The sequence below is a fragment of the Aspergillus karnatakaensis genome (genome assembly GCF_047715665.1).
Source record: "Aspergillus karnatakaensis strain CBS 102800 unplaced genomic scaffold BJY04scaffold_20, whole genome shotgun sequence".
Classification (NCBI taxonomy): Eukaryota; Fungi; Ascomycota; class Eurotiomycetes; order Eurotiales; family Aspergillaceae; genus Aspergillus; species Aspergillus karnatakaensis.
The window spans coordinates 307,475-335,213 of NW_027395732.1; the positions used below are offsets into that span (position 1 = coordinate 307,475).

At 50.4% G+C, this 27,739-nt stretch overlaps 10 protein-coding genes across 10 annotated transcripts; 5 read left to right on the forward strand and 5 right to left on the reverse strand.

The window, feature by feature from the left end:
- Positions 1 to 6: 6 nt before the first annotated feature.
- Positions 7 to 2,030, reverse strand: gpdA (glyceraldehyde 3-phosphate dehydrogenase GpdA). The gene is made up of 9 exons (XM_073720527.1): positions 1,927 to 2,030; positions 1,806 to 1,828; positions 1,708 to 1,743; positions 1,638 to 1,651; positions 1,471 to 1,537; positions 1,187 to 1,414; positions 730 to 1,117; positions 502 to 672; positions 7 to 445 (listed from the first exon to the last, which is right to left on the reverse strand). The coding sequence occupies exons 2-9, from the start codon at positions 1,815 to 1,817 to the stop codon at positions 417 to 419; spliced, it is 945 nt and encodes a 314-aa protein (XP_073572047.1). The 5' UTR covers positions 1,818 to 1,828; positions 1,927 to 2,030; the 3' UTR covers positions 7 to 416.
- A 1,567-nt stretch (positions 2,031 to 3,597) lies between these two features.
- BJY04DRAFT_217558 (PHO88 family protein) lies at positions 3,598 to 4,337 on the reverse strand (the record flags this gene model as incomplete). Its single annotated transcript, XM_073716083.1, has 3 exons — positions 3,598 to 3,983; positions 4,044 to 4,204; positions 4,321 to 4,337. The coding sequence occupies 3 exons, from the start codon at positions 4,335 to 4,337 to the stop codon at positions 3,598 to 3,600; spliced, it is 564 nt and encodes a 187-aa protein (XP_073572048.1).
- Positions 4,338 to 5,184: 847 nt separating this feature from the next.
- On the forward strand, positions 5,185 to 6,529 carry htz1 (histone H2AZ). The gene is made up of 2 exons (XM_073711049.1): positions 5,185 to 5,614; positions 5,684 to 6,529. Exons 1-2 carry the CDS (start codon positions 5,515 to 5,517, stop codon positions 5,926 to 5,928), a joined length of 345 nt encoding a protein of 114 aa, XP_073572049.1. The 5' UTR covers positions 5,185 to 5,514; the 3' UTR covers positions 5,929 to 6,529.
- A 1,084-nt stretch (positions 6,530 to 7,613) lies between these two features.
- BJY04DRAFT_227395 (putative R3H domain protein) lies at positions 7,614 to 10,029 on the reverse strand (the record flags this gene model as incomplete). Its single annotated transcript, XM_073718618.1, has 3 exons — positions 7,614 to 9,005; positions 9,079 to 9,619; positions 9,688 to 10,029. 3 exons carry the CDS (start codon positions 10,027 to 10,029, stop codon positions 8,074 to 8,076), a joined length of 1,815 nt encoding a protein of 604 aa, XP_073572050.1. The 3' UTR covers positions 7,614 to 8,073.
- Positions 10,030 to 15,060: 5,031 nt separating this feature from the next.
- Positions 15,061 to 15,789, reverse strand: BJY04DRAFT_217561 (putative GPI anchored protein; the record flags this gene model as incomplete). Its single annotated transcript, XM_073716084.1, has 2 exons — positions 15,061 to 15,386; positions 15,456 to 15,789. The coding sequence occupies 2 exons, from the start codon at positions 15,787 to 15,789 to the stop codon at positions 15,061 to 15,063; spliced, it is 660 nt and encodes a 219-aa protein (XP_073572051.1).
- A 746-nt stretch (positions 15,790 to 16,535) lies between these two features.
- Positions 16,536 to 17,806, forward strand: BJY04DRAFT_187505 (putative aldo-keto reductase (AKR)). Its single transcript, XM_073711050.1, has 2 exons — positions 16,536 to 16,960; positions 17,010 to 17,806. Exons 1-2 carry the CDS (start codon positions 16,694 to 16,696, stop codon positions 17,697 to 17,699), a joined length of 957 nt encoding a protein of 318 aa, XP_073572052.1. The 5' UTR covers positions 16,536 to 16,693; the 3' UTR covers positions 17,700 to 17,806.
- Positions 17,807 to 18,126: 320 nt separating this feature from the next.
- On the forward strand, positions 18,127 to 21,349 carry BJY04DRAFT_187507 (heat shock factor family protein). Its single transcript, XM_073711051.1, has 2 exons — positions 18,127 to 19,125; positions 19,187 to 21,349. The coding sequence occupies exons 1-2, from the start codon at positions 18,653 to 18,655 to the stop codon at positions 21,105 to 21,107; spliced, it is 2,394 nt and encodes a 797-aa protein (XP_073572053.1). The 5' UTR covers positions 18,127 to 18,652; the 3' UTR covers positions 21,108 to 21,349.
- Positions 21,350 to 21,844: 495 nt separating this feature from the next.
- Positions 21,845 to 24,192, forward strand: cwc27 (putative peptidyl-prolyl cis-trans isomerase). Its single transcript, XM_073711052.1, has one exon. It carries the CDS (start codon positions 22,059 to 22,061, stop codon positions 23,715 to 23,717), a length of 1,659 nt encoding a protein of 552 aa, XP_073572054.1. The 5' UTR covers positions 21,845 to 22,058; the 3' UTR covers positions 23,718 to 24,192.
- A 6-nt stretch (positions 24,193 to 24,198) lies between these two features.
- On the forward strand, positions 24,199 to 25,533 carry BJY04DRAFT_187509 (putative glutamine-serine-proline rich protein). The gene has a single exon (XM_073711053.1). The coding sequence runs from the start codon at positions 24,429 to 24,431 to the stop codon at positions 25,461 to 25,463; it is 1,035 nt and encodes a 344-aa protein (XP_073572055.1). The 5' UTR covers positions 24,199 to 24,428; the 3' UTR covers positions 25,464 to 25,533.
- BJY04DRAFT_187510 (histidine phosphatase superfamily) lies at positions 25,534 to 27,715 on the reverse strand. The gene has a single exon (XM_073711054.1). It carries the CDS (start codon positions 27,086 to 27,088, stop codon positions 25,682 to 25,684), a length of 1,407 nt encoding a protein of 468 aa, XP_073572056.1. The 5' UTR covers positions 27,089 to 27,715; the 3' UTR covers positions 25,534 to 25,681.
- Between the last annotated feature and the right edge of the window lie 24 nt (positions 27,716 to 27,739).

Below are 27,739 nucleotides of genomic sequence, written 5' to 3' on the forward strand. Positions count from 1 at the left end.
ATTGTTTCTGTTTCTTCAATTTAGAAAGGCTTGCCTGGGGGGGCAAATGGTTAAGAAGTACCCTAAGAGGACTAGATAGTAGTACCCATTACGTCAGGACCTGGCGCTCGTATAGTCGCCAGATGCGCCCTAGAAGTGAGAGCTACAACGACAATCAAAGTGAGACCAAAGTGAACTGAAAGGCTACAGTAGACGAAATGATTTCAAGGAGTCTTATCGTGTATTTGTCATTAAAATAGTACGTTATCATGGGTTTTTATGCCGAAATCCTCCATGGCTCCTTCTGTGATACTCTGCAGTTCCGGAACCTTAGGATACGGACATAGGGTCTGCTCAATCCTGCTGAGACATATGTTCAATGAGCCAGGCAGTTTCGTTTAAAGAAAGCTTCTGGCTTCAGGCTTCCGACCTGATTCCTATTGACCGTCGACCTTGGCAATGTAGGCTGAAAACGGAAGTTAGCAGAGCTCAAAATAGCTATTGCTTCTTGCAAGAACTTACCAATGAGGTCAACAACACGGCGGGAGTAACCCCACTCGTTGTCATACCAGGAGACAAGCTTGACGAAGTTCTGGTTGAGGGAGATACCAGCCTTGGCATCGAAGATGGAGGAGCGGGTGTCGCCGTTGAGATCGCTGGAGACAATGTCGTCCTCAGTGTAGCCAAGGATGCCTGAAGCGTTGACAGTTAGCAAAGATGTATTCGACAAACTCCGAAGGCACTACGTACCCTTAAGCTCGTTCTCGGAAGCCTTCTTGATGGTGGCCTTGATGTCGTCGTAGCTGGCGCCCTTCTCGAGGCGGCAGGTCAGGTCGACAACGGAAACGTTGGAGGTGGGAACACGCATGGACATGCCGGTGAGCTTGCCGTTGAGAGAAGGAATGACCTTGCCGACAGCCTTAGCGGCACCAGTGGAGCTGGGGATGATGTTCTGGGCCGCAGTACGGCCACCGCGCCAGTCCTTAGCGGAGGGGCCATCGACGACCTTCTGGGTGGCAGTGTAGGAGTGGACGGTGGTCATGAGACCCTCAACGAGACCGAAGTTGTCGTTAATAACCTTGGCGAGGGGGGCAAGGCAGTTGGTGGTGCAAGAGGCGTTGGAGAGGATCTTGATGTCCTTCTTGTAGTCCTCGTTGTTGACACCCATGACAAACATAGGAGCATCAGCAGAAGGAGCGGAGATGACAACCTTCTTGGCACCACCCTTCAAGTGAGCACCGGCCTTCTCCTCGGTGGTGAAGACACCGGTAGACTCGACAATGTAGTCGGCACCGGCCTCACCCCAGGGGATGCTGGCGGGGTCCTTCTCAGTGAAGAAGCGGATCTTCTTGCCGTTGACAACGAGGCCCTGGTCGTAGGTCTCGATCGTGCCCTTGAACTGACCGTGCTGGGTGTCATACTTGAGCATATAGGCCTGAGCGTAGAACCGTTAGCCATATTCCGAGACCCGAGGGATCCGATACAACATACAGCGTACTTGGTCTCGATGAAAGGGTCGTTGACAGCGACGACGTTGACGGCATCACCGGCCTCGAGGCTATCAGAAGCTGTCAGTATATCATCTTGTAATTGCCAGCTGGATGCTGTATGGCAAGCCAGTCCTGGACTGAAGGTGGTAGCTTAGAGGAACTACTCACGCGTTACGGAAGACCTGGAAGCTGGGTTAGCTCGGAAGCGGGGTCAAGTGTAGCTAGGAAATGAACTCACAATACGTCCAATACGACCGAAGCCGTTGATTCCAACCTAGAAGCAGAGAGTTTAGTACAGATTGTCTAGCCTTGATGCTCATCCACCGCGAAACGTACTGTAGGAGCCATTGTTTAGGAGTCTGTTCAAGAGCGGGGTAGCTGTTAGTCAAGCTCCGATAAAGGTAAAAAGCTCAAGACAATGGGTCTATGGAGCTGCAGAATATTGCAAGGGACTTACTTATGGAGAATGTGAAGGGATTTTGGATGAGGAGAGGTGAAAGAGTGATAATCTGAAGAAGAAAAAGAGGAAGAGAAGAAGAGAAAAGAGCAACGGTGGGGAGGAGGGGGAGAAAAATATGGCAACGCAGTTGGACTGACGCAACGACCTTGTCACGTCCTCCGCCTACTGCTCCTATTGACACACCGGGCGGACAGACGGGGCAACGCTACCAGGAGCTCAGATCCAGCACGGCAAAACATCGAATGGGTCGATTGTCAGCTTGTGTTCCCGGCACTCGCCGCTGGCCAGATCCTCTAGCAGCCTTTCCGGTTTCATACACCGGGCAAAGCAGGAGAGGCACGATATTGGCACTCCTACACATGCCGGATGGGCCAATGGGCTTGCTTGCGTCTTCACCAATCCGGGTACTCGTGCCTCAAAGGTACCATCTCGAGAATGTTTTGCCATGATATCGGGTTCAATTGGGCTCTTCTACCTAGGTTACGGCTATTTGCCCTGTTGTTTCACGTTCTCGCTCGCATTCAACCTTGTACTCCGTCGAGGGGCCGCCTTACGGTATGATGCAATGGAGCTCTCGGTCAACGAGGGGCACACCAGCCTTTCCACTTTGGGACAGGAAGTAGACGGCACCTCGGGATAACAATCTTCCAGTGCCCCTCATCTGAGCCGCCAGGCAACCTTGCGCTTATTAAGGCATGATTTATGCGGTTGTCCGTCTCTCCGCAGACCAGAAGCAGTCACCGGTAACCATCGCAAAGCTCACGAGCTCAATCACAATTTTACATTGGTGGAGATGGGGATCTTGGACTCAATTTCTGGAATTCTGATTCTTTTGGGACAAACTACAAAATCTTGGGTCAACGAATGAGGATCTCGGTCTCATCAGGGGCATAATCTAGACGCCACACTCAACCACGATCTGCGCAGCATGCCACTTCTCGGGCTGGAGCTCTCATATGAGCTCTAGCCTCTCCACCTCCTATAGCTCCGTATAAGTACATATAGCTGACAGCCTGAGCTAGCAATCCACTGTAGTATTCGAACTAACATGGAATGATTCGAGTGTCATCTGAGATTCGCCCATGTTGTTGGTTGCAGCATGACCATACGATGGTCCACAAGCCAGTGTTGGCGCTTACAGGATTTGTAAGTATTTATTGAAAATAAATCACTTCATGGCTGACAGGTGATGAAGTAAGAGCGCCCATATCGCCCCCGGCCTGCCTTTCATATGACCTCTTTCGTAGTCTGCCATGCGTTTGATCGGCCCGCTCATAGATCCCTGATTATCAATCGTACCATGCCGGCGACAAAGTCCACTATGGAACGTTCCGTGACAGTGCATGGCATAATTGCTCATGCATTAATAACACGACCGAAATGTGGCAAAATCCCCAAAGCTTCATGATTATACTATACTATCTTTCGATACGCTCGGTTTCTTTATGACGCGCATTTGCTCCAAATATTAGGCGAAAGGTGTAATAGATGGCAGAACATGATAGATATGCAGATATCAAAAAGCTAGAGTGATCTATTCTCCAAGCAACATCTCAGCCAGGAAAGTGAAATCCAACCCGGATCTACCCTCATAAAACCATCATAGTCTATGATACAGAGTAAGAACATGCCCTTGATGCTGCTTCTTGCTGGCAGCTGTCTAGGAGTTTACTCCTCCTTGACACCGCCCCTCCAGTTCTTCTCCGCGTTCTCAAGAGAAGCCTTGTCAGTCTTAGCCTGACCCTGACCCAGGAAGCTGGTAGCGGCCTTGAAGGGACGGGCGAGATCACCCGTGGCCGGCTTTCCGAAGACATGGATCTTCACCAAGTTCGACTCAAAAGCACCCTTGAGGGGAATGATCGACTGGATCAAAAGGGGGTTGGTGTACTTGAAGTAGAGGTGCATGACACCCATCATTCCAACACCCATGAACTGACTTTTGATGAGCTGGCGCAGCTGTCCCTTGTCGTACTCCGAGTTGGTGGTCGTGACAGGGCGGGCCTCTTCGCCGCTTCCGAGAGGAGCAGGCTCCACGTACTTCAACGTTGCGAGATCTGAAATACAAGTTTAGCGATACTAGACCTGAGTTGTAGGACTGAGACATATGAACGAACCATTCTTTTTCTTGATTTGAGCTTGTGTATACAGATACAGACCCAGGATGATCACGTTGGACAAGATGTAAACGCCACGGACGATGAGAAGGACATCAGGATTGTCAAAAGGGACCTTCTTGGAGACCTGCATCATCACGACGATGATCGCCAGGTTTGTACTATATAACGCATGAGTCAGTATAGTTTCAACGAGTCACAGAGACAAGAATGCTCCGCTTCGAAAATGCCGCGTTTCGGATATTGAGGGGATGAGGATGCGCGCAATGAAACTAACATTTGAGGAGACACCATTCTGACAGACGGTATAGAGCGGCGGAGGAAGAGAGATGGTTGCCGTGCCAAAAATCAAAAGGGAGTCTTGACGCTGGAAGGACACACGAGCAGAAACTTCCCCAAGCTGTCGCCATCGGGGCGGAAGTCGGACAACTGTCCTGATAGGCGCGATCACGTGGCTGGTGAGCATTCCAGAAAGAGTGAGCCCCAACGGAGATAAGCTGATAAGATCCTAATTTCTCAGGCATTCATGGGGTCAGCCGTCTGCTTATGTAACCCACCCAAGACAATCGTCGACTCACACGCTCTCTTACAACTTCTGTGCTGCAATTCAGTTCTCTACATAGGCAGCCACTCTGCAGTTGCCATGCCAATAGACATTTGGATATGATGCTGTCTATGTACGCCGAGTCATATTTGGAGCATCATGCTGTTTCCCAATCATGTCTGGCGTGAAATGCCTGTCATACGAAGCGGCTCAAGCTGCCACAGGCGCTGAACTGTGTCAAAATACTGAGCTATTTATTTAGCTCTAAACGACAACCTAGAGGGCCAATAGTCAAGTCTTTGTCCAGCTGTTTCGAAGGTATGTATTTGTCTCTTTGCTTCCTTGTATGCCCAGGCATCCTTCTACCCACAATCACCATGGTTCACCTTGGGCCCGACGGATGCTAAGATGATTGCCCAATTAGGACTAGCGGCTTTTGAGGCTCGATGCCGTCTTTAGCGACCAGGATGCCTCTGACATTTCTGACTCCTTCATCCATCAACAACGCGCGTGCCGTCGGCCTCGAATCCTTTCAACGTCCACCATCACATTTGATCGTGTTGGAATCTTGATCGACGCGAAGCTTCATAATCCGCGACCCCGGATCCGAACACTTTTTTGAAAATGCCTGGCGGAAAGGGAAAGTCTATCGGTGGAAAGGCAGGCTCCAAGGACTCTGCGGGGAAGGCCCAAAAGTCCCACAGCGCGAAAGCTGGTCTGCAGGTCAGTACATTAACTATTCATGTCTTGATTGTTCTTCAGCTGTTTCATCCGATCGCGATCTGTCGAACCTGCGATATCCCAAAGCCGCCCTCGGTCACCCCTCCCTCTCCTTTCTCGTGATTCCGAAGCTTTGTGCACTCCTTCAGTCTATTGCTTGATACCCTTCTTTTTTCCCATTTATAATTCTTCCAATTGTACATTTTCATGGTCGGCCAATCACTAACAAGCTCGCAGTTCCCATGTGGTCGTGTGAAGCGTTTTCTTAAGAACAACACGCAAAACAAGATGCGCGTTGGCGCGAAAGGTCTGTGCATCCGAAGTGTACATCACTGGCTGCATTCGTGTAGGGCACTGCTAACGCGCCTTTATCTAGCCGCCGTCTATGTCACTGCTGTCCTCGAGTACTTGACCGCAGAAGTGCTGGAACTTGCCGGGAACGCTGCCAAGGATCTCAAAGTCAAGCGTATCACGCCACGTCATCTGCAGCTCGCCATCCGTGGTGATGAAGAACTAGACACTCTGATCCGTGCCACTATCGCCTTTGGGGGTGTTCTACCCCGCATCAACCGCGCCCTGTTGCTCAAGGTCGAACAGAAGAAGAAGAAATCGGACGCATAAACCCAATGGATACCCCCACAAACACGGCGTTTAATGATGATTGAATGGAAAGACTCCTCGTACAGCGAAATTGACGACTGAATCCGAGCTCTGCAGACTTCGCACGTGAGAACCTGCGCTCCCGAACTCGCATATTCCCTTCTTCCTTCGCAATGCTGCGATCCTTCTGCAGCTCTGTCTTGTCCACGAACCGGCCTCGCCCTTATTTTTTGCTTCATCTATTATCTATATGTCTGCTCCGTGTGTCATTTGTCTCGCGTTATTCAGGGCGCTCTAATGGGAAAAGGGATCTTCTAGCTGTCCGTTTCCTTCTGTCGCTTTTGTTTTTTAATCTCACTCTTGTCTTTTAATTCCTTACGGTGTTGTGTGCGGTGCGATTTATGTTGGCACGGGTGAAGGAAAAGAGAAAGACCATTATCAAGGCAGTTTTGCTTGTAGGAGTACGTACAAATGAAATGCAGTGCTATAAGACGCTATGTTTGGACCTTGAAACTGTCTTGACTTCGAAGAGATATTATTTTGCTCAAGTTTCCATGCCATCATTGTGGTATATTCCATATCCCATTCCAATCCATGGTTTCACTCAACCAATAGACATGATCAAAACAGATCGACACTACAATGCCATTTTGAGTTCTCGAGTACACCAACCCGGGTAACAAAAATATATCATTGATTTCATATGTTTTTATATTCCCTTACTGATGTACAGCAATTATTCTTTATTATACCATCTTCGAAAAGACGGCTCATCCAAAACTTGTCTGTATTTGACCAGAGGCTTCTGTCTTCAAGAGAGACCCTCTGGAATCTCGTGATATCCACAAGCCATACAATAACATATTTAGCCTCAAGATATACCAATTGACCCCTTCAAGATCAGAAAGAAGCCCCGGCTCACGAGAACCTCTATATATAAAATGAAATACGGAAATCAAAATTTGCTACAAAACTTGCCATGAGACGTTCAGATGCTACTGGTCAAGAAAAAGATCTGAGACCAATGACCTTTTGCAGCCTTTACAGCAGCCCACTAACATCTGATGCCCTCCGGATTGTAGACAAAATACACCGAGGTAATAGCAACTAGCATACGGCTTGAAATAGTATTACTTAGGTGGTCTAACGCCACTCGCGAAGTCTTTGTGTTACGTTGATACAACTACAACGTGAAATACAGGGCAGAAATGATAAAAATGGAGTATCCAATTGCAGACAACGATATCAGAAATACTACCAAGAACCTATGTATGAGGGGGGGAAAAGGTATTCAACCTTTGATTTGTAAGAGCTCGCAGATATGACACAGGATACCGCTCACAGGGGCCGCATCAGTGTGGACTATCGCGGTAGGCATGTCTGAGGGTTATTCTAGGAATGGAGAGAAGTGCATACTGCGGATCTGTGAGCTATTTTCAATGATGCGAAATTCAGGATAGGAAGAAGCGTCGTACGGTATGGTATGATATGTAGAGGAGATGAGGGAGATACGCGACACCCAAAACATTGAGTTGCATAGAATCAGGTAGAGATACAGCAGATGCGGCATGGAAATGAAGAATAAATGAAGAATAAAAGCCAAGAATAAAAAAGTAGAAAGCATTAAACGATGCAAGTTGCCCCCTATACAACAGATCCAAAAAGGAATGCAAATGCTAGATCATCTCTTGTCGTATAACAAAGACATTGGGATTCTTTTTGGTCGTTCTTCGTAGTCCTCTTAAGAGATACATTTCTGATTTTGGCTTTGTTCCCGGCAGATGCAACTCAAAATGAAGAAAAGAAAAAGGTGAATAAATAATATGGGAGAGGGGTAACGGTGCATACAAATGCAGGGCGCCGGGTCGCAAAAGTCATGGCTTCAACTTGCGTAATTTCGTTTTCTTTTTCGGCGAAGGGGGAAACATAAACGAGTCCGTGTAAAAGGCGCACCTGGAGGGCTGCCCCAAAATAACTTCTAAACTTGGCCGCGTCAGAGAAAATATCTTTGTGTTCTCTTTCGTTGCATTGTCGTCTCATCATCCCTCATCGAATCGTAAGCCGATCATCGCACAAAAAGATCAGGCCTCGTGATATAAAAGGTCGTATGCGTCTTTCGGTAAAGCAATCTAACAATTTTCGTCGTCTTCGTCTCCCATTAAACGTTTACTCCACAATGATCTCCACGCCGGAGCTCGTGCGCAATTCGTCGCTTCCGCGTGATTGGTGTCCGTTGGGGCGTCGGAAACCAGGCCCTTTCTCGGGCATGGGGCCTCTCGGCTGCCTAATAGGCATGCGCTCCTGTGACTGACCGTCAAATCCGACTCCGATGGTGCGGTTACTACCAATGGGTCCAGCGCTGGAAGGTTGACTTTCAGACTGATCCCAGGAGAACATACCCCTCAATCTCCGTGGACTCGCGTTTGGTCCTCCAATTCCAGTGCCTAGAGACAGGCTGCTCAAGCTGTTGACCAGAAGATTGTCATCACGCTGCATGCCAAGCGAGGAGCCAGACGGAGCAGGCGTCAGGGTGGGCGTGTTCGACGCGACACTAGTAGAGCCCTCGTAATGCTGGAGACGGGCGCCGTTGGACTGAAGCGCAGCCGGAAAGCTGGCCGAAGAAGGGACAGGGGAGGGCGTGTAAGAACGCAAGTCCGCGAAGGACTTGGCCGCACGTAGGTTCTGCGTATTCCCGAAGCTAGCCGGAGAATCCAAAACTCCAAGGAACCCGGAGGGCTGACCACGAAGGGTACTAAAATGAGTAGGTCCCTCGTTGCGAGCCTCGCTGAAATCAATAGTCGCGGCGCGGTTGAGCCCCCGGCGAGCAGTCTCCGTGGGCTGAACAGCGGCAGGAATGGCAGACAAAGGGGGGCTCACATTCGTGCCTGGAGCGACCTTGAAGACTTGTACTTGGCGTTGGTCACCAGTTCCACGAGACGCGTGGCCCAGACCCATGTTGTGAGCTAGAGTGTGGACAGTCCGACGCTGTACTGGTGTCAAATTTGGTGGGAAGATGACGGAATCGCGACCGGTGTCTTCCTTAAAGAGGAGCAGCTGAGAGTAGTAGGAAAGCGTCTGGGAATCGTTCAGGTCGACATCTAAAGAGAGCAATGATTAGTAACGAATCTAGGAGTCTTGAATCAACAAAAGCCAAGACCACAGTTGACCTACCGAGCTTTTGTCCACGCTGGGAGACCGGGGAAGGAGAAGTTGCCGGAATGTGTGATGTAAGGGAGGACATGGAGCTCTGAGTTTGGAGCTGCGAAGCGGCCATAGGACGGTGCTGTTCCTCAAGCTGACCGCGACGCTCTCGCTTCTCGCGTTCAATGCGCTCGCGTTCTTGAAGAGGAAGCATCTTCTTGTATTCAACCCTCAACTTTCGGCCCTGAAGCTCAAAATGATTGAGTACTTCAATCACAGTTGCCGTCTCCTCCGCAGATGTGAAGTTGGCAAATGCGAGTCCGCGGAATACCCCGTTATCGAAATGGTAATTGAACGCATATGGAAGTGGCAGGTTCAATTCAGTCATCAGCTGGACAAGCTGTTCCTTCTTGACGGCAAAGGGAATGTTCTTGATGACAATGGCAGTGGGTATCAACTCGTCGTCGGCCTCCGAGGGACCCGTGGGATCTCTCATGGAGCTTCCTTGCAGGGGAGCAGAGCCCAGGTTTGAAAAGGGACTCGGAATGCCTGGTTGCTGATCAAGCCACGTCTGATAAGAAATTAAAGTTAGCGACAGGGATATACTGAGGATTATTATGATTGAGACTGATCACGTACCGTGGGGAGACCAGCACGAGCACCGCGGGACGCGGTCTTCAGGCTAGCCGAAGCCGAGCGTATCCCTCCAAGAGCTTGAGTGTTGGCAAAGCCATTCGGATTCCACGTCTGCGAGCCAGGAAGATCGTAGGCGTAGGAAGGATTGTGCAGCGAAGGGTTTAGACGATCGAGGTTGCGATCGTAGCGAGCCATGGGGTCGTCATACAGGTTCACCGGCATTGGTCCGTAAGCATCAAACTGTCGCGAAGGCTGGCGATGAAGAGGCTGTTGATGGCGCTGCGAGCCCGGGGAGCGCGCGGAAGAGTTGTCGTGATACATGTCCTGGGTTTGTTGATAACTCATGGTGGCAGAAAACGGGGAATTCCCAACAGACAGCCAAACCGAAGAATGTGGCGCTAGAATCCACCACAACAATCCCGTTCACTATGATTCGGATATAATGTGTACGGACTAGTACTTAGTCATAGGAGCGATGGAGGCAGGAGGAAGGCAATATCGACAAGTCGGAGGTGATAATAACGGGCTGTGATAAGCCACGTTTGGTCGAGGACGGAGTCGTGGTTCAGCGGAGATTTTCGATCCTGGGAAGGGATGGTCGGGGCTTGTCTCGAATCGGCCCGGGGGGAGGGGCGCTGAAGGCAGGCTCTGACAGAGCACGAGAGGGCAGATAGGAACGAAGTTAAAAGCGACGAGATGCTGATCAGGGAACCCGATCAACTTCAGCTGCCGTAGTAATTGTCTCGTGATCGTAAAAACCTCAATGGCCAGGCGATGTGGGTTCTTGGCCTTCCTTTCCAGACCAAAGAAAAAATACAGAATCAAAAGGTAAGAGAAGAATAATGGATGGGGATAATGTCACGGAAAAGGAGAAATAATAAACGTAAAAAAAAGGAAGAAAAAGAAAAGAGAAACTCGCCACAGCCTGGGCTCACCAAGACGTTGGGAGATCGGGGAGGAAGTGGGATAGAGAAGAGGGAGGATGGAGAGAGTGAGGGAGGGATGGATGGAGGAGGATGGATGGAGGGATGATGGGATGAGAAAGACTGGATGTAGTGGAGAGGAAAACCCGGACGGCCTGCTTTTAGTCCAAGGTTCACCAGCAGTCAGAATCTCTCCCGCTGTTCCCCGTTTATCAACAGCAAGAATAATAAAATATAAAATATGAGAAATAATATGGACAGGTCGTTTTGACTGTGTCTGTCTTGTCTTGACTCTGGACTGAAACAAGGACCCAAGACCACAGACGAATGACCTTCAGATCCCACGCAGTCAATCTAGAGATGAAGATCCAGAGACAGACGAATAGGGGCCGGGTCGAGGGGACGGGGAACGATCGAGGTTATCCAGTCAACTTCGCTAGTGCTGGGCTGAAATAATTCTGTTTGGTTTGTGGGTTTGCAGTGGATCGATATCAATTCTCTCGCATGCAATGATGCGCTTGATTTGCAGTGCAGCTGTTGGTTGCTTGCTTGACGCTTGTCCTCGATCCCTCGATGCGTCTCTTTTCACAGTTGGCGAGTCCTAGCAACAGGAACAGCAACAACAAAAACAACGCCCTAGCTATGCAGGTGAGAGGACTCAAAGAAACAAGGGGCTTGTGGTTGTCCAGCAAAGAATGTGATTATCCAAGGAGGAGCTGCAGTGAGGAGGCAGAAATTCAGATGAACTTTCAATTTCAAGTCTTAAGAGCAGGTGGAGGAGAGTTTCACAACATGTCTTGACCGTCACTGACACCGTCTGCTGTGCTCTACATATACTCTGCACTCAGGCACTGACCAGGACTAGCCTCAGATAGTCTTTCTGCCTAGAACTTCCTCAGTATTGGGGCCCCCTTGCCCCTTATTTTATGTATTTTTGGCTCTCCTCAGAAGGAAATGATCTTGAAGCTCATCGCATCCACTCGTCATAATTGCGCAGTGTCATGTTGATTATCACTCGTGTCCTGCTCTTAGTTCTTTGTCCCTTTCATGTGGCCTTTTTCATTTCGTCACGGCTGCTGTCAAAGAGATTCATTTAGAACCTTACTGCTCTCTACTTTTTGGGTACTTTGTTTCTCTTCGTGTCGGATGTGGTGTAAGGTGTTCAGTAGTAGGCGGGGGCGGTTCTTGCTTTGCTTCAGGGGCTCTGTGTCTGGATGACTATTATCTTCGCCACCTTTTGACTATTGCAATGGGGCCTCTCATCACACTTCAGCACTTGAGATCCATTTCTCTTTCAGGGTAGTAGCCACCTGAACTGAACCTCTCTCTCTTGCGGCAAGGTTCCCAAACTCAGCTGAAGCACCGCCTCATCCCAAGCTCAACGAGTCAACGACCCATCAGTTCCCCCCAATCCTCCAACCAGCACCTTCGAGCACAACGTTCCTGCTTGCCGGTTCGGCCCTTTCGGAACGTTCCAGCTATTGAACACTTCCTGTTGGTTCAGAGTCGAAGCTAATAATCAACTCCTCATGTGCCGATTTTCAGGAATCCGCCACCAGTGGGTAAGATGTTCCAGATTGACTTCGTCTCCCTTCGGAGAGCAGATACCCACTTGAGCTCCATGCTCGAATTCCTTTCTTCTGGATTGCTTCGAATGGAGCTGCTGTGACTAATTCGTGGATATAGTCTGGAAATTGTTCGGTCGAGCCACGGCATTTGATATCAATCCGGGCAGCAAGCTATCTGCTACATTAGCTACAGCCTACCACACACACGAGTAGACAGCATAAACTGCTGATATACTTCTAGAACATCCATGTCAAGAGAAGGCTTACAGCCCAGAAAGGGCACTTGTGTTCGATAGTTTGATTGAGCTATTCTGCCGAAGGCTTTGGTCCTTTTCCAGACCATCAATGTCCAAGACTTGTCCTTTGTTCATCCTTAGAGACATGGGATGGCCCCGCGGCGTTGCCAGTGTATTGACTTTGATAAGGTACACGGCTGAGTATTCCTCGCTGAAGTTGCTTTGGCATGGGCCTCACCACGAATTATTAGGATTTACACAGTGGCATGGGCCTCTCTCAGCCTACACCAGCCCATCAGAGTAACTAACCAGCGGCTTTTGAGCCAAGAACAAGAACTTAGAAGTCACAGTCGAACCCTACGGCGATCGTACTACTCTTTGTGTCCGAGCTTGGTTTTCTGTAGAACAGCATGAGGGGATTGTGCCTCCTTGCTTCCTCCTCCGCAGTCACCCAGAGCTACCCGCGGACGGAGAGACACCGGCGACAAACGGAGAATTGCTGTCTCTACCCTTGCTGCTTCCCTCCTCGTTGCTATGATCTGCAGACTGTTTATCTGAGACACTACCTTTAACCAGAAGGCCTCGCCTTCCGAAATGATATTACAACCGCCGCACCTCAACCTCATTCTCCCATTTGGCAGCCCCTTTTCTACGAAGAGGATTCCACTGACTAGTTCCGTACGTAGTCACTGAGATGGCCGATCCTTTCCAGCGTAAGGAACATTCTCACCTTCAATTCTCTTGAATGAGCTCATTTCTTCATCATTATCGCCCTCTTTCCTACCTGGTTAGCCGACAATCGGACAATCGCATCGTCAATCAACGGTACGGAGACTGTTTCCCCTCCCGCCGTGGTCCGCTCCGCTCACGGCTGACGCTCAAGCTAGAACCCGCTAGATTGTCGTCAGAACCCGTGAAATGGAGCTGAAAACCATTCAAATCTAGCCTGCACTTGCAGTTGAGACTCCTCTAGCTGATCAAGACTGTCGAGGCGACCGGAGGTGTGTTGCAGTCCAGCAGCCGTCAAACTGGAGCATAGCTTCGAGCTCCGACAGCATCTGTCACCTGCGCGAAGAAGCATGGCAATCCTAAATCTTCGGGACTTCTAGCCCCATATGAAAATCCACCATTAATTAAAACTGGGTCCGAACCATCCCATCCGCGTGGTTTCTGGGACATAGTTCCTTGGAGACCCCGGCAGCAGAAGTCCGCTGTCCGCAGTGGCACTGAACACTGCCACAGTCCACTCTGACTCTCCGAGCTACCCCTTTTTGACTTCAACGGATGACTCGATCATCGGCAGCGGAGACGTCTTCGAAATGGTGATTGTTGCTGGGCTCACTTGAATCACACCTGCATCACATCTGTGACTCCGGAGGACTCGCGAGTCGCCGAGTCCTATTTCTGGTGACCTGTCTGAGCTCCGTACTTTCGAAAGGACATATTACAGCGACTAGCCTCCTTCGTACTTTGCGTCCGAATGTGGCACTGTTATGACAAATCTGATACTGGAAGCCTTCAATGAGGCCGATTGAAACGGTGTTCAGGATTTAGAATTCAGGAGTCTCTTAGTCTTCGGTCTTGAGCCTTGAGGAGAATCTCAAAAAGAATCGCCAGTGGCCACCCTGGGGAACAAAATACGGAGTACGGAGTAGTAAACTCATTTCCATCGAGTCATCGGCGATCTTGAAGGGCTCCTACTAAATGGATTTAGTCAATCCTGCCTTAACTCACTTCCTGCAGCTCAGAGCAGAGCGCAAAATATCTCCGACGGTCACTTCAGCTCCTGTATTCGGACTAAGGTTGACGATTCGGCTTGTAGCTGGCTTGAGACGGATAAAATGCAACAGCCCCATGAATGCTGGCAATTGAGATCACAAACTGCGTGAGATACATGAATTGAGGGGTCTCCTGCATCAGTTAACGACCTGTCCCCTCAGAAATCCTCACTTGCAGATAGATCTGCGCCTAATGCAATGCAATCTGTGCCTACGCTACACTGGTCTAAACCGTTTCCAACCAGGAAGATTCAGGAGAAAATGGGAGACAAAATATAGGCCCCAAGAACATGTCTACACAATAAAACAATTGTAATAGCAAAGATCGAAAACTTTATTATTGCTTGAGCACTTCCTGGTATAGAACGATCATATACATTCACAGAGGTGTACCGTATTTGTGTAGAATATCCAATCCATGATCCGACAATGTACAGAATGATGTCAGAATATATATCTTGCGAATCTAGTTATAAGAACAAGAAAAAATCAACATCACCAGACAGTTCACGAAGTAAATTTGGATTAGATTACATCAAACTACCAACAGAGACACAAACAAACAAGAAAAATAAAATAGGATCACAAAGATTTTGACATAAGATCTCAGGACAATAGAACTTTTGAGCGCCAGCATTCCTAGCATCACATTTCGATTTGAGCCAAAGCTACTAAACAAACCTATCTGGCAAATACCAAGTGTGATGTCTGATATAAATGACGGGCTCGTAGCTAGTAACTTAGACTTAGCGGAGCGAGCCCATAGACATTCGAGGACATAATTTGTTGATGAAGGCAAGTTGAAGAGCGCATGTTTTTCAATTCCAGTATCTTATTGTGCGGCTTTCCGTCCGGCTTCCCCGATATAGAACTAAGACTGGGTGATTGAAGGAGTATCGTCATCTGTATCTGTAGTTGATGAAGCTGGGGGCGTGATTGATGGGGTGGAAGAAGACGCCGCTGATGAAGCAGAGGAGTCGAAGGTAGAAGACGCAGACGAGGCAGATGAGTCGAAACTAGAAGACGCAGATACCGAGGAAGAGGAGATAGATCCGATCGACGAGGACGCCGAGGCAGAAGAGGAAGCGATAGATCTGGACGACGAGGGTGACGCAGATGCAGAGGAACTGCCAATCGGGCCTCCGGAGGCATACGTGGTTGTGTAGAAGCCGCAGGAGGTGAGGATGTCGTAGGCATCTGGGTTTCCGATATCAGTACTATATCGAAACAAATCTGGAAGGGGCATCCAAGGAAGACAAGACATACCGTTATCATGAGGATCTGAATCGTCATTATCATCACCGTCAGCTTCATCGTCTCCGCCATCATAGTCATCATCGCGCGGATGTTCTGATCTATACTGCGCAATACAGGCCTCGCACCGGGGAATACGAGTCCCGGCGCGGTAGGGGTCACAAGTGCATTGCATCTCTGCGGTGTCGTTGTCATGTCTGCTGTCGCAATCCTGTGCGGCGCTGACGACCGGCTCGCAGGCTGACCGGCAGGGACTGGGGACGTCATCCCGGTCTAGCTCTGCTCCTAGAGTGAGGTTCCCTAGAAGCATGAGACCAGAGATGGCGAGGACTTGATTGATGCGCATTCTGTTGCTTCAATTTGAGGTCAATTTGTGCTTGAGGGTTAGCTTGGGGTTGATGCTGGGAAGAACACTGTGGGAATTAGGTTCCTTTATGACGGTTTATAACCCTACATTGCGCGTCGCCGGGACTGTGGAAACTTTAAGCTCTAGGTGACGATGCCGAGAAGGTTCTCCACGTTCAGAGTCACAATTACATACTGCAGCTCCAGTAACATGTGTGGATGGACAGTATTGTGATTGTTTGGTCCGTCCCAAGCTCGCGCCCTTTGGGTAGAGCCACGAAGAGACGACTGTCTCTCAGAAAGCTGGACATTGGCTACCATTCGCGCGCTTGTTCCACTGGCGTTCACTGGTGATCTAGAATCTGGAGCTCGTCTTTGGGAAATGACATGAGACGAAGGGATGGACAACGTAGTTTGGCTACATTGTGATTACTTGTCCCCAGTCGGGGCTCATACAGGAGCACATGGCGCCAGAGTCCAATTGCAAATTGGCGTTACCGTAGTTAAGCAATAACTTTGAGCTTCTGTTGAGGTCAATTTAGCTCATTGCTAAGTGTATAGCACCTGTGGGATAGATTAGGCCATTGGTAACGAGTAAACAGATATGCTTGACCAGGATAGAGAAGCACGCTCGGATGATCTGGAGAATATAAAGAAGGCACAGCTTATTATTGCATGATATTCTTCTTATTTTAACCAGATGCTGCAACAGGTCGTGATGATACCCAGGGTAGACCAAGATCTCCACCTGAGTTGTGCGGGGATCTCTGTGGGCTGATTTGACGGGCTCTCATGGTCCACCCAGCCTCCAGCTCTGTTCCAACTTCCAACCTTACCTTGGAGATTCACCTCCAATTTTCACCATTCAGTCGTTTTGAACCCTGCAAGACTAAGCGACAGGTAAAATGGCTCGATCTGCACTAGGTCGAGTCTCGTGGGAAGGCTATACTTTGCGTTCGGTACAAAATGCAAGCCCGGCGTTTCTGCCGACCTTCATCTATGGCACGGCCTGGAAGAAGGATCGCACGGCCGATTTGGTGCACCAAGCGATCGGGTCTGGATTTCGCGCGGTTGATACTGCGGCCCAGCCAAAGCACTACCGTGAAGATCTAGTGGGCGAAGGCGTAAGGAGGGCCATTGTTGATGGCAGCGTTCGACGGGAGGATCTATATGTAAGTTGCATGGCATGACAGTCGACAGCAGCTTGCTGAACAACCGTAGATCCAAACGAAGTTCACTTCTGTCCATGGGCAAAATCCAGATGATATGCCTTATGACCCCAAGCAAAGTGTGACAGATCAAGTCCACGCTTCTGTGAAATCGTCTCTATACAATTTTCGGCTGTCTGCTGAGCCTGAAAGTGCCGAAGATACGTATATCGACACACTCGTACTTCATTCGCCTCTTCCAACGATGGCCCAGACGATGGAAGCGTGGTTGGCACTAGAGACATATGTCCCTCATCGCATACGCAGCCTCGGTATCTCGAATACCACCCTGCCTGTCTTGAAAGAGATTGTGTCGCTTTCCAAAGTGAAGCCGGCTGTTGTACAGAATCGATTCTACGGCGGGACCCAGTTCGACGTGCCTCTCCGCGCATATTGCCGAGAGCACCAGATCATCTATCAGAGTTTCTGGACTCTGACAGCAAATCCTGAATTGGTTCAGTCCCAGCCAGTCTTAACTCTAGCTAGAGAAGCGAGCATCTCATCGGCTGCGGCCTTGTATGGGTTGATTTTGGGATTGGGTCAAACCACAATCTTGAATGGCACCACGAAAAAGGAAAACATGGAGTCAGATTTGAAGGCACTCAGGAGCCTGCAGCAGTTCTCCAGCAACAACCCTGATGATTGGCAGGGTATTCTTGAAGACTTCCAGCAGCTCACCGGGGACCATGTATATTTGGAGTAACTTAATGTTCTTACTCTCTCTAATGGAAGCCGGCACATGTTCAAGACCATAGACTGTACTCAGTAAAACGCATCGCTCACTCGTATCGCTGGAGGAGAAAGAGAGATGCGTCCGGTTTGGAATTGGTATGCATGGCACGTGCAAGTAGATGAGTCAGCAACTCGTCCAATCAGCAGCGAGCATACTATTTGACTTCATCCATGATTGACCAGCGCCGGGAAAATCTATCTTTTGAACAGCAGCGAAAACCTGCAGCCGTTTATTTCCATCCTGAATTCTGCTGGACGCACCACCTCTGCTTTGCATCCCACTGCATTTGAGTCATTCGCTCCCTCCACTTGCCGTCAGCCGCCCTGTCATATCTCCGCCCCTCCACCGCCCCAAAATCATTGTGAACCAGCGACCCTACCATAGCGCTTTTTCTCCATCACCGCCGCGGTTTCTGCGGCCTGCCAATGTCAATCGATCAGCCTTGGAGCTGCATTTCAATTGATCCGTCGCTTGCCTGCAACTGATCGCTTACGCAGGTTTCATCTTTTCTGGATCAGCAATCACCGTTCTTTATCCATCCCCGTCCTCTCTCCGTCCTCTCCGTTTAGTCTTAACGGCGCCCGTCGCGTACCCGCGATTCATCATCTTCCTCCTCCCACCCGTCATCTCCATTCCTTCGTGTTCCTGTCCGTCAACAACGATACCACTTGAGACACTTGAGGATCATTTGTACGGCTTCGATTTGCTTGCTCTACTGTTGTGAAAAGTTGTGCCGAGTCGCATCCAACTATCAAACCCCGCAATACAACCCGCCCGAACGTGAAAGCTTGGGAATTTTTTGACTTGAGTTTTTCCTATCCTACCAGGTTGCACGGCTTTCGTCGACACCAACGGATACTGGGCTAGGGTGTGCCCTCCTATAATCTCGAAAGTCAAGCGCAGCCTCAAGGGTTACCGTCCGCATGCCTGCAATGAGCCCTCAAGGTATCAATCGCAAGCGACCTGCTCCCGGCACATCTCCAGTTGTCCATCCCCAGCTTGGCCTACCAAATTATTCCCAGCCTTCTACGTCGCCATTGTCGAATGAGCAATTTCTGCAATGGGGCCAGAACCCAGTGCCCAACTCAGTGACGCCCACCTCGTTCCCCGATACAAACTCCTACAACACCACCACACTACCAGCGTCAGCCCAAGATATCCCTACTGCTTCAACCGCGTCGAACCAGGTTGCCCGTAGACAGCCTGCAACCCAGATAGCAAGTAGGAGCCGCAGTTACGACCCACCTTCGGCTTCTGTGTCTGATCAAGGTAATGGGTCTGGCGAGACCGGATGGTCGGAAAGCTTAGATGAACTCTATCAACGCGCGCTCACTGCCAAGAGAGAGGCACAAGCTAAGCGCAAGCAAATTCCACCATTCGTGCAGAAACTGAGCAGGTATGTGACTCTATCAACTCGGACTACAAACTGGCTGCGAATGACTAACTTTGCAATCCAGTTTTCTTGACGAATCGAAAAACACCGAACTAATTCGATGGTCTGATGATGGCAACTCGTTCATCGTATTGGATGAGGACGAGTTCGCCAAGACCCTCATTCCAGAGCTCTTCAAGCACAACAATTATGCCTCCTTCGTGCGACAGCTGAACATGTACGGGTTTCACAAAAAAGTGGGTTTATCCGATAATTCAATGCGGGCCAGTGAGCGGAAGAATAAGAGCCCTAGCGAATACGCCAACCCATACTTCAAACGTGGCCACCCCGACCTTTTATGGCTGATCCAGAAACCGAAAAACACAACCGGACAAGGTGCTAAAACAGGTAAAGGATATGTACGTGTGAAGACGGAGGATGCCGAACATGAAACCGACGATTACGGTGACGATAGCGCTGCCGCAACACGGGAGGACAATTCTCGTAATCGACAGCTATCATTGATTGCACAACAACAGCCGTTGCCAAAAGATCAATTCAGCAATGTTTATCGGGAGTTGCAAGCTATACGTCAACAACAACAGATCATCTCCAGCACCATTAGCAAATTACGAAGGGAACATGAGCAGCTCTACGCGCAGGCCGCGAATTTCCAGGAGCAACACAACCGTCATGAGAACTCGATCAACGCCATACTAACATTCCTTGCCACTGTGTATAACCGCAGCCTTCAAGGCCAGGAAGGCCAGAATCTTGCAAGCTCCTTTGCTGGGGCAATCTCGCAGGACCAAGGCAACGTTGTTGACATGGGAGATGATTATTCGCTGAGCTCCTTGAATGCTGCTTCGATGAACAGTCCTGGTGGGCCACGATCTTTGAAGAAGCAACCCTTACTTCTCAAGGCACCGCCAGGATCTGAACGCCACGGTCGGGCGACAACACTCTCACCAGCCTCGACAGCATACGATCGCGCTCAGTCTCGAAATCATCTACGGCAGCCAAGTGCCACGCATTCTGGGCAAATCGAGGAGGTCTTCGATGCTAGTCCTCGCTCGAAGGATTCTCCTGCTCAGCAATCTCAGCAATACCCGCAGCGGGACATCATGTCGGTCATACAGAATACCAACGCGCGAAATGGGATACCCACCACTTACTCAGATTTTCCTAACGTTTTATCGTCACTCGAAACCTCGGGCGGTAACGTTCCTCTTACTCCTAATCAACGTGCAGATATGCTTCGCCTCATGGCAAACGAGACGAGCCCTGACTCGGGCGGGCCTACATCTCAGAACAATGCCCTAATAAGCCCAATCCCACCGCCCATGCCTCATAACTATTCCACTCGCCTCGCCAACACTAGGTCTGAAATCGATAACCTGATGAAGATGCAAGCCGAACAGGATCGTTCCGTACAGAACCTGACCAATTTACTGCAACCCCTCAGCCCGAACGGCACCATCCCTGGGATCGGAGCCGATGGGGCTGTCCCTCCCCCTCCTCTTGAACTCGATCACATCTTTAACAATGATTACTTCACCGACTTTGCGGAATATGTGCCACAGGACAGGGGAAATCTAGAATATGGGGACACAGCAGATGCTAGTCATGCGGCTCCTACAGTCGAACCTGCTGCCACCACCGGCCCGGATGACCCAATCAAACAAGATGGAAACGACCTGTTTGATTTCGACCACTTGGCCGGTGACGGCGAGCTCTTTGGAGACTCACATCAACCCAGCCCCGGGTTCTTCCAGGGATTCGATAACAACGGCTATTCCCATGCCTCAGCCAACACCGCTACCTCCAACCCTGCTACTACTAGGCCTGGACGTGTGGTAGAAACCCTCACAGATAGCGAATCCACAAGCCCTAGCAACCCGATTGATGACCCAGCCCAATACGGCGTGGGAATTCTTGACGCGGGATACGACTCTCAAGGAGGTAAGCGAAACGGAGGAGGCGTGAAGCGGCGGAAGAAAGCTTGAAGCGTTGTTTTCGCGATCCATTCTCTTTGGTCATGCTTATACATACTACTTTCTCATATGTCTCGTACTAATGAAGGACATTGGAAGCCAGGGCTTGATGAGTTACTACCAAACACAAATTCAGACGCAAATACGGAGCAATGACATTGGATTTGCGTTGCTGGTCAACAGCAGCAGGACACCTTTTATTTCTCTATATACCTACCTATATACCATCCGAGACAGACGAAGTATACATCCGGGCCTGGGATTCTGATTGCCTACTTCGCTTTACCCATCACTCATCTGACACTCCTAGCCTCACATAGAGCATACATCATAATTATCTTTGATCCATTCATTCAAGCATCAATTAGCCATGGCAGTGACGATGTCTTCACTCTGTCGACAATTGATCATGCAGCGGGTCATTTACGAACACCACAGCATGTCCTTGTATCAGCACAGATGTTGGATGGCAACACTGCCTAAGTAGAGTGTATCCTGTCCATGCCCTTTCGTAGGTCTAGTTCCCTTAGCGATACCCAATAATTGACTGGAGCGTACTCTAATTATGGTGTATGTATGAGAAAGGTCAAGACTCGGATTCACCTTGTTTTGTGATCTTCTGTGGTGCTCTCTGGGGAGGTCTGTTCTATGCCGGCCTCGGCAGACGTGACGTGACTGGCCGAGACTTCCCCGAAAAGCTTCAAAACTGAGCCCGGTCGGGTCCACCACTTTTCTTCCCTCACGAGTCACGCCGCCACTTCCACGCGACCGAGCCCAGGGCAGCAAATTGCCTTGCATCCTTCATCAAGCAGCTCCTTCGTTTTAGTTATTGCAGTAATAAGAAGGGCTGAGCCGCACCTATAGCCTCCTCTGAGCTCCGCTAGCTCCAGAGCTCCTACCCTTCTCCCCCAAACGTCAAGGTTCAATACAAACTCGACGCCAAACAGCTATACCTCCAACAAAATGTCCTCTCATTACACGACCGAGCCGGCGCCGACCGCATCCGCAACTTTAAACACAACATTCGGTCCTCTACACATCGCCCTCTTCGCAACCCAAACACCACTAACATGTCGCAATTTCCTCCAACACTGCATGGACAACTACTACGCGGGCACAATTTTTCACCGCGTCGTCCCCGACTTTATCGTTCAAGGCGGCGACCCAACAGGCACAGGCTCTGGCGGCACCTCTATATATGAGTATCCCGAATTCGAATACGACCCCGATGCGCGCGATCCCAACGAAAAGGTTGTTCTCCGCGATGAGATGCACAGCCGGTTGCGATATAACCGGCGCGGACTTGTCGGCATGGCGAAGAGCGAGGATGGCTCTTATGGGAGTCAGTTTTTCATTACGCTGGCGAATACCGAGAGGGAATTGAATGGGCAGTGTACGCTATTCGGGCGTGTGGAGGGAGATACTTTGTATAATTTCCTGAAGATTGTGGATGCGGAACGCGTGGAGGGGACGGAGAGGCCGGTTTACCCGGTGAAGATTACGTCTTGCGAAGTGGGTGAGTTGGGACCGTTGGCTGGGAAGGTTAAGAAGAGACAGACTACGGCGACTGCGACGAAGACGGAGGAGAAGCCAGCTGCGAAGAAGAAGAAGAAGGCCAAGACAGGTAAGGTTTTGTTGAGCTTTGGAGGAGATGAGGAGGAGGGTGAGGAGGACATGCCGATTCGACCTGCGAAACCGAAGTTCAACCCTACACTTGTCACGGATACGGGGCTTCCAGAAAAGGACTCGTCCACGAAGGGTGCATCTTCAACGCGTAAGCGATTTCGCTCTCCGTCACCGAAACCAGAAACACGCAGACCATCACCAAAGCCACAAGATCGACCAAAGTCACCAGACCACGCGAACCAACTTCCACTACCAGACCCCGAATCACCAGAACGGTCTCCCACCCCCGAACAGCCAAGACAGTCCTTCTTATCACGAACAAATGCTGAAATTGAAAACCTCAAGGCGTCAATGCGCCGTACTGTGCAAGCGCCAGCCACTTCCGCAAAATCCAAATCAGCCCTCGAAGCTATGATACCCGAGTCAGCCATTCGCGGGCGTAAGCGACCACCTCCAGGCAGTGTCAATCCCAACTCAACATCGAACGGTATAACAGGCTTTAGCAGCAGCAGCAGCGCGGAAGCCGAGGCGCTCAAGATGTTCAACGCCTTCAAGGCCAAACTTGAGAACTCAGGTTCTCAACCATCAAACACAATAAAACACTCATCATCTAAACCCACCACAAATACATCCGCACCGGAAGACGACGCGGACGAAGAATCCCAGCTCTGTGACCTTCACTTCATCGCAAACTGCCAATCATGCAAATCTTGGGATGACGACAGTGGGGAAACCGCCGGTAAAAACCCCGACGAGGACGTCAATGATGCCGACTGGTTGAGTCACCAGCTCCGTTTTGGCAAGGATACGCTAGGCAAGGACCTCAACTGGAGGAAGGAGCATCAGGAAGCTGATAGTCTCATGGTGATTGATCCAAGGCAAAAAGAGAAGGAAATCAACAGTGGCAGTGGTAAAGGGAGGAGAAGGGGAATGGAGAGGGATCGTGAGAGAGAGAGGAAGAAGGAAAGGGTTGGGGAGATGGAGTGGTCGAGGTGATGGATATTTCCACGATTTTTGCACCCATCTTTGTTACAATACAGATCTGAGCCGTTGGATTAGATTAGTGCAAATGCCGCCTTCGATAGAGAACAACCACCCGATCAATGCTGCTAGAGAGCACAGGACTCTATCTCACAACATCTCTGCCGTGCAACTCGCAGGACCTCTGGAGCAAGTTTCGATTCTCGAATCATAGTTTACGGCCCCCGATCCAGGCGGTGCTCCGTGACAGTCCCCCAACGTTGCAAATGCTCCCTGCGGCCGGCCGCTCTGCTCGAAATCCAAGCCAGCCAGTGCAAGTGGAGCCGCTAAGAAAAGCTAAGATTCCTATCGTTGATGCCTTGTCGGCGAATGCCCCTCCGAAGTTTCCCCCCCACGGGTGAAAGGTCACATGCAGCAATATGACGGAATGAAGCTCTGATCAATACATATTCAGAGTGTTTCCGACATCTCAGCTCGCGAAGCTTGACTACTGGAGCTGTAGATATTGTGGCTGTGCGGAGTAGGGCTGAGAGCACCGCCACAATTCCGACAGGGCCACCTTCCTATTTGAGCTAGCGAGCCTCAGCCCTGGACGGGAATCAAGGCCGCTCGAACTGGGAGGTCCGCTCTTATAACACATCAGTGCTCCTGGAAGGTTTTATTTCTCACTCAAGATTTACTATCCTATCTAGAAATCCTTCTCACTTGCTCCATACAAAAGTCATTATGTCGTCTGAAGAGTACTACGGAGACAACAAATTCCCCATTAGGGACAATGGGAGTCATAGTCCTATGCCTCCGTACTCTCATTACCCTCCAAGCGCAGCTACACCGTCTGCTGGAGGTGGAAGCGAAGGGGGCTACCAACCATACCCAGGCCAGGGTGCCAATCAGTATCAACAGCCGAACCAGTACTACGGTGGATACCAACAGCAGCCTCCTCCATCATACTATCAGCAACAACAACAACCACCCTACCAACAGGGTCAATATCGATCCTACCCAAACCTATATCAGAATCAGTACCCTAGCCATTACCAAAACGCACCACAATACCCACCTCAATACCAACCCCAACCAGGCTACCCACAAGATGCACCCCCCGAGTTTCAGGCACAGGCACAACAATTCCTACCGTCAACCTCTACCGACAATGACCGCGGCGCTCTGGGAGCCCTAGCCGGCGGCGCAGCAGGCGCCTACGCAGGCCACCAAGTCCACCACGGCGTTCTCGGCACAATCGGCGGCGCCATCGCAGGCTCGCTAGCCCAAGACGCAATCAAGCAGCACAACAAACCCGAGAAAGAGAAAAAGGAGAAGAAAGAAAAGAAATCCCGCTTCGGCTTCCACCGCCGAGACTCCTCCTCCTCATCCTCTTCTGACTCCGACCATGAAGACAAGAAGAAACCCAAGCCTGCTGCTGTCCCCGCACAGCCGAAATTGAGAGGAAACTTCTCCGCGACTTCCTCTGGTATCGCTTTACATGGAAACCACGAGCTTGTCGCGCACTGCAGCGCGGTTAATGGCCATAGGCGTGAGTCGAGACTTCCGCTGAGTAGCGTGCTCACGAATGAGTTCGGGCACTTCAAGTGGAAGCGAAATGGGAACTTTGGAGCTTCCGCGAAGAATGCGAGACTCATTGAGGGTGGGAGAGTGCTGGAGGCGGAGTTGGCAAATGGGAATGGGGGATGGAGGAGGGATTGGGTTCGGTTGGATGAGAGGATTGAGAATCGAGATGGGGTTTTGGTGTTTTTGGACTAGAGAATCTAACATGCTGTAGGTATGTGGATTTTATGAGATGTAGGCACTACGAGATTGCCTAGCCATGGCGTGTCATGAAATCATTTCTTATTTGCAATATATCGTATCGTGAACTCAGATCGTGATGCTATCATACTACAGCAGCGTTCACTCAGGTATCAAGGCCTAAGTGATTTTTTCCATTCCCCATAATCTCATATCCATCATCAATATCACGCCTAAGCCTTGTTCTCGGCAACCTCGGCAGCAGCAGCAACAGCCGCACCCTTCTTGACAACTCTGAATCCACCCAGGAGCAAGAACAGCGCCTGCAAGCCAAGGATAACAGCAAGCGTCACCATAGCGCCAATAACACCCGCCACAGCCTTCGACATGACGCCTCCACTGCTAGACTCGGAGTTGGTAGATGCAGAGTCGGAATCAGAAGAGGACGAGGCACACTGCCCATCCGTGTTCCCACAGGCCTCACACCACTGTCCCGTAGACATAATAGCGATCTCCTTCGTCTGCTCAACGAACGTCTTCCACGGGATTGTAGGGCCCGATTGTCCATAGAGCGAGTAGGTAGTCAACTCCGAAGGATCGGTGAGCGTTCCATTCTGGAAGACGAATCGAACACTGATGTCCTCCTCATCAGGGAAAGAGTCGGATGTGGAGTTAGTGACAAGTTCCCAGGCCATTGAGGAAGCGTAGTCTGGGATCCCGGTGAATGCAACATCCGCAGCGGGGAGTTGCGCGAGACCGAAATAGGAGAGGAAAGTGCCGTAGGAGCCGAACTCGACGTGGAGCTTCACTTTTCCCTTCTCGGAGACTGTCTCGTTAAGGCCTAGGAGCATTTCGGCAGCGAGGGTTGAGCCTGCGATTGCGCGGATGTGCTCGGAGGAGTTGTAGGCGAGGTTGTATTGTTCGATGTTGGCGAGGAGGAAAGCCTCGTGGAGCTGGGAGGTTGTCGGAGTGTTGGTTGTGTTGTGAATTGAACCGACGTTTAGGTAGTCGTAGATGGCGTAGGCGTTTTTGAAGCTTGTGTCGGCGGTGGAGAAGGAGGTGTTGATAAGGGCGGAGAGGGAGGTGTAGAAGTCTGCGGATGACTCGAGGTAGTCCTTGTATAGCGAGGAGCTGAAGTAGCTGTCGCTGCTGGCGATCGCATTTTGACAGTCTGTAGTGGATTGCAGCCAGGTGCTGTCTTCACTGCTGGCCCCGGAGTCGATTAGTGAGAGCGGGATCAGTTGGTAACCGTTAAGCGGCGACTCGATGGTGGTGCCGTTGGCGAGTTCCTGGCTTGACACGGAACCAACAGGAGGGTAGACACCCTGGAGGAAACCCGTAGCGGAGTTCTGGAGCACAGCGTCGGCTGGCGCAGAGGCAGTGAGCTGGCTGAGCTTGACGACATCTTCGCTAATGCCCTCGATGTACTGAGAGGAGCTCGAGTTGATATAGCGGTCGTGGTAGGCAGAGCCGGTCAGGTAGACCTGGCTGTAGCCCAGGTCAGTGAGCTGGGTGTTCTTGAGAATCTTTGCCGTGCGATCACCATGGCGGGCGAAGATATAGGCGCCGAGGACTTTCTCAGCGGATACCTGGGCAATTGGAAGGGCCGAAAGGGCCATCAGCTGAAGAGAAGAACGCATGGCGAGGGTATAGAGGAATTGAACCAAACGGGGAAGAAACTGGACTTGCTGCAGAGTGGGAATGATGGGAATTAAATAGAGGCACCTCTAGCTCCGGTATTCTCCCATGCGGGAGGCATTTCCGCAGCCATCAGACGGTCAGTGCCTTGATTTCCCTGAACCAGACTCCAGAGCAGCAGCTACAATGCTATAGCGGGGTCTAGAAATGAGTCGAGGGTGGGGTCGACTCTCGTGCCTTTTCTCCTCGGACATAGACTCTGCTTCAAGCAGTGTCCGCGGGATCTTATCATGGAAGCTGGTCCTTGAGAAGGTCGAATGTCAAACATCACTGGACCATTTATTGGAGAAGGAGGTGCCTGAGTAAGTGTTACCTAATAAGTTGCATTGGAGATATAGGAAGGGACTGCCATTGGGCGTAGGCTCGTTTGCCAGCCCTGGAGAACGAGATCCTTTCAAACTACGGTTTACCTGGGTATCGGGCGTGTCCGTCCGACGGCCATCTCCCCGACTTACGGAACCACTATCTGGAACGGTGAAGGGACTCGTAGAGAAATGTTATCAAGGGGTTATTCGAAACCATTCATACATTCAAGCCACTGGTCTGGCAGTGCTTGACTTTCTTGTCCGAGATGCTGGTTGGCTCAAAGCATG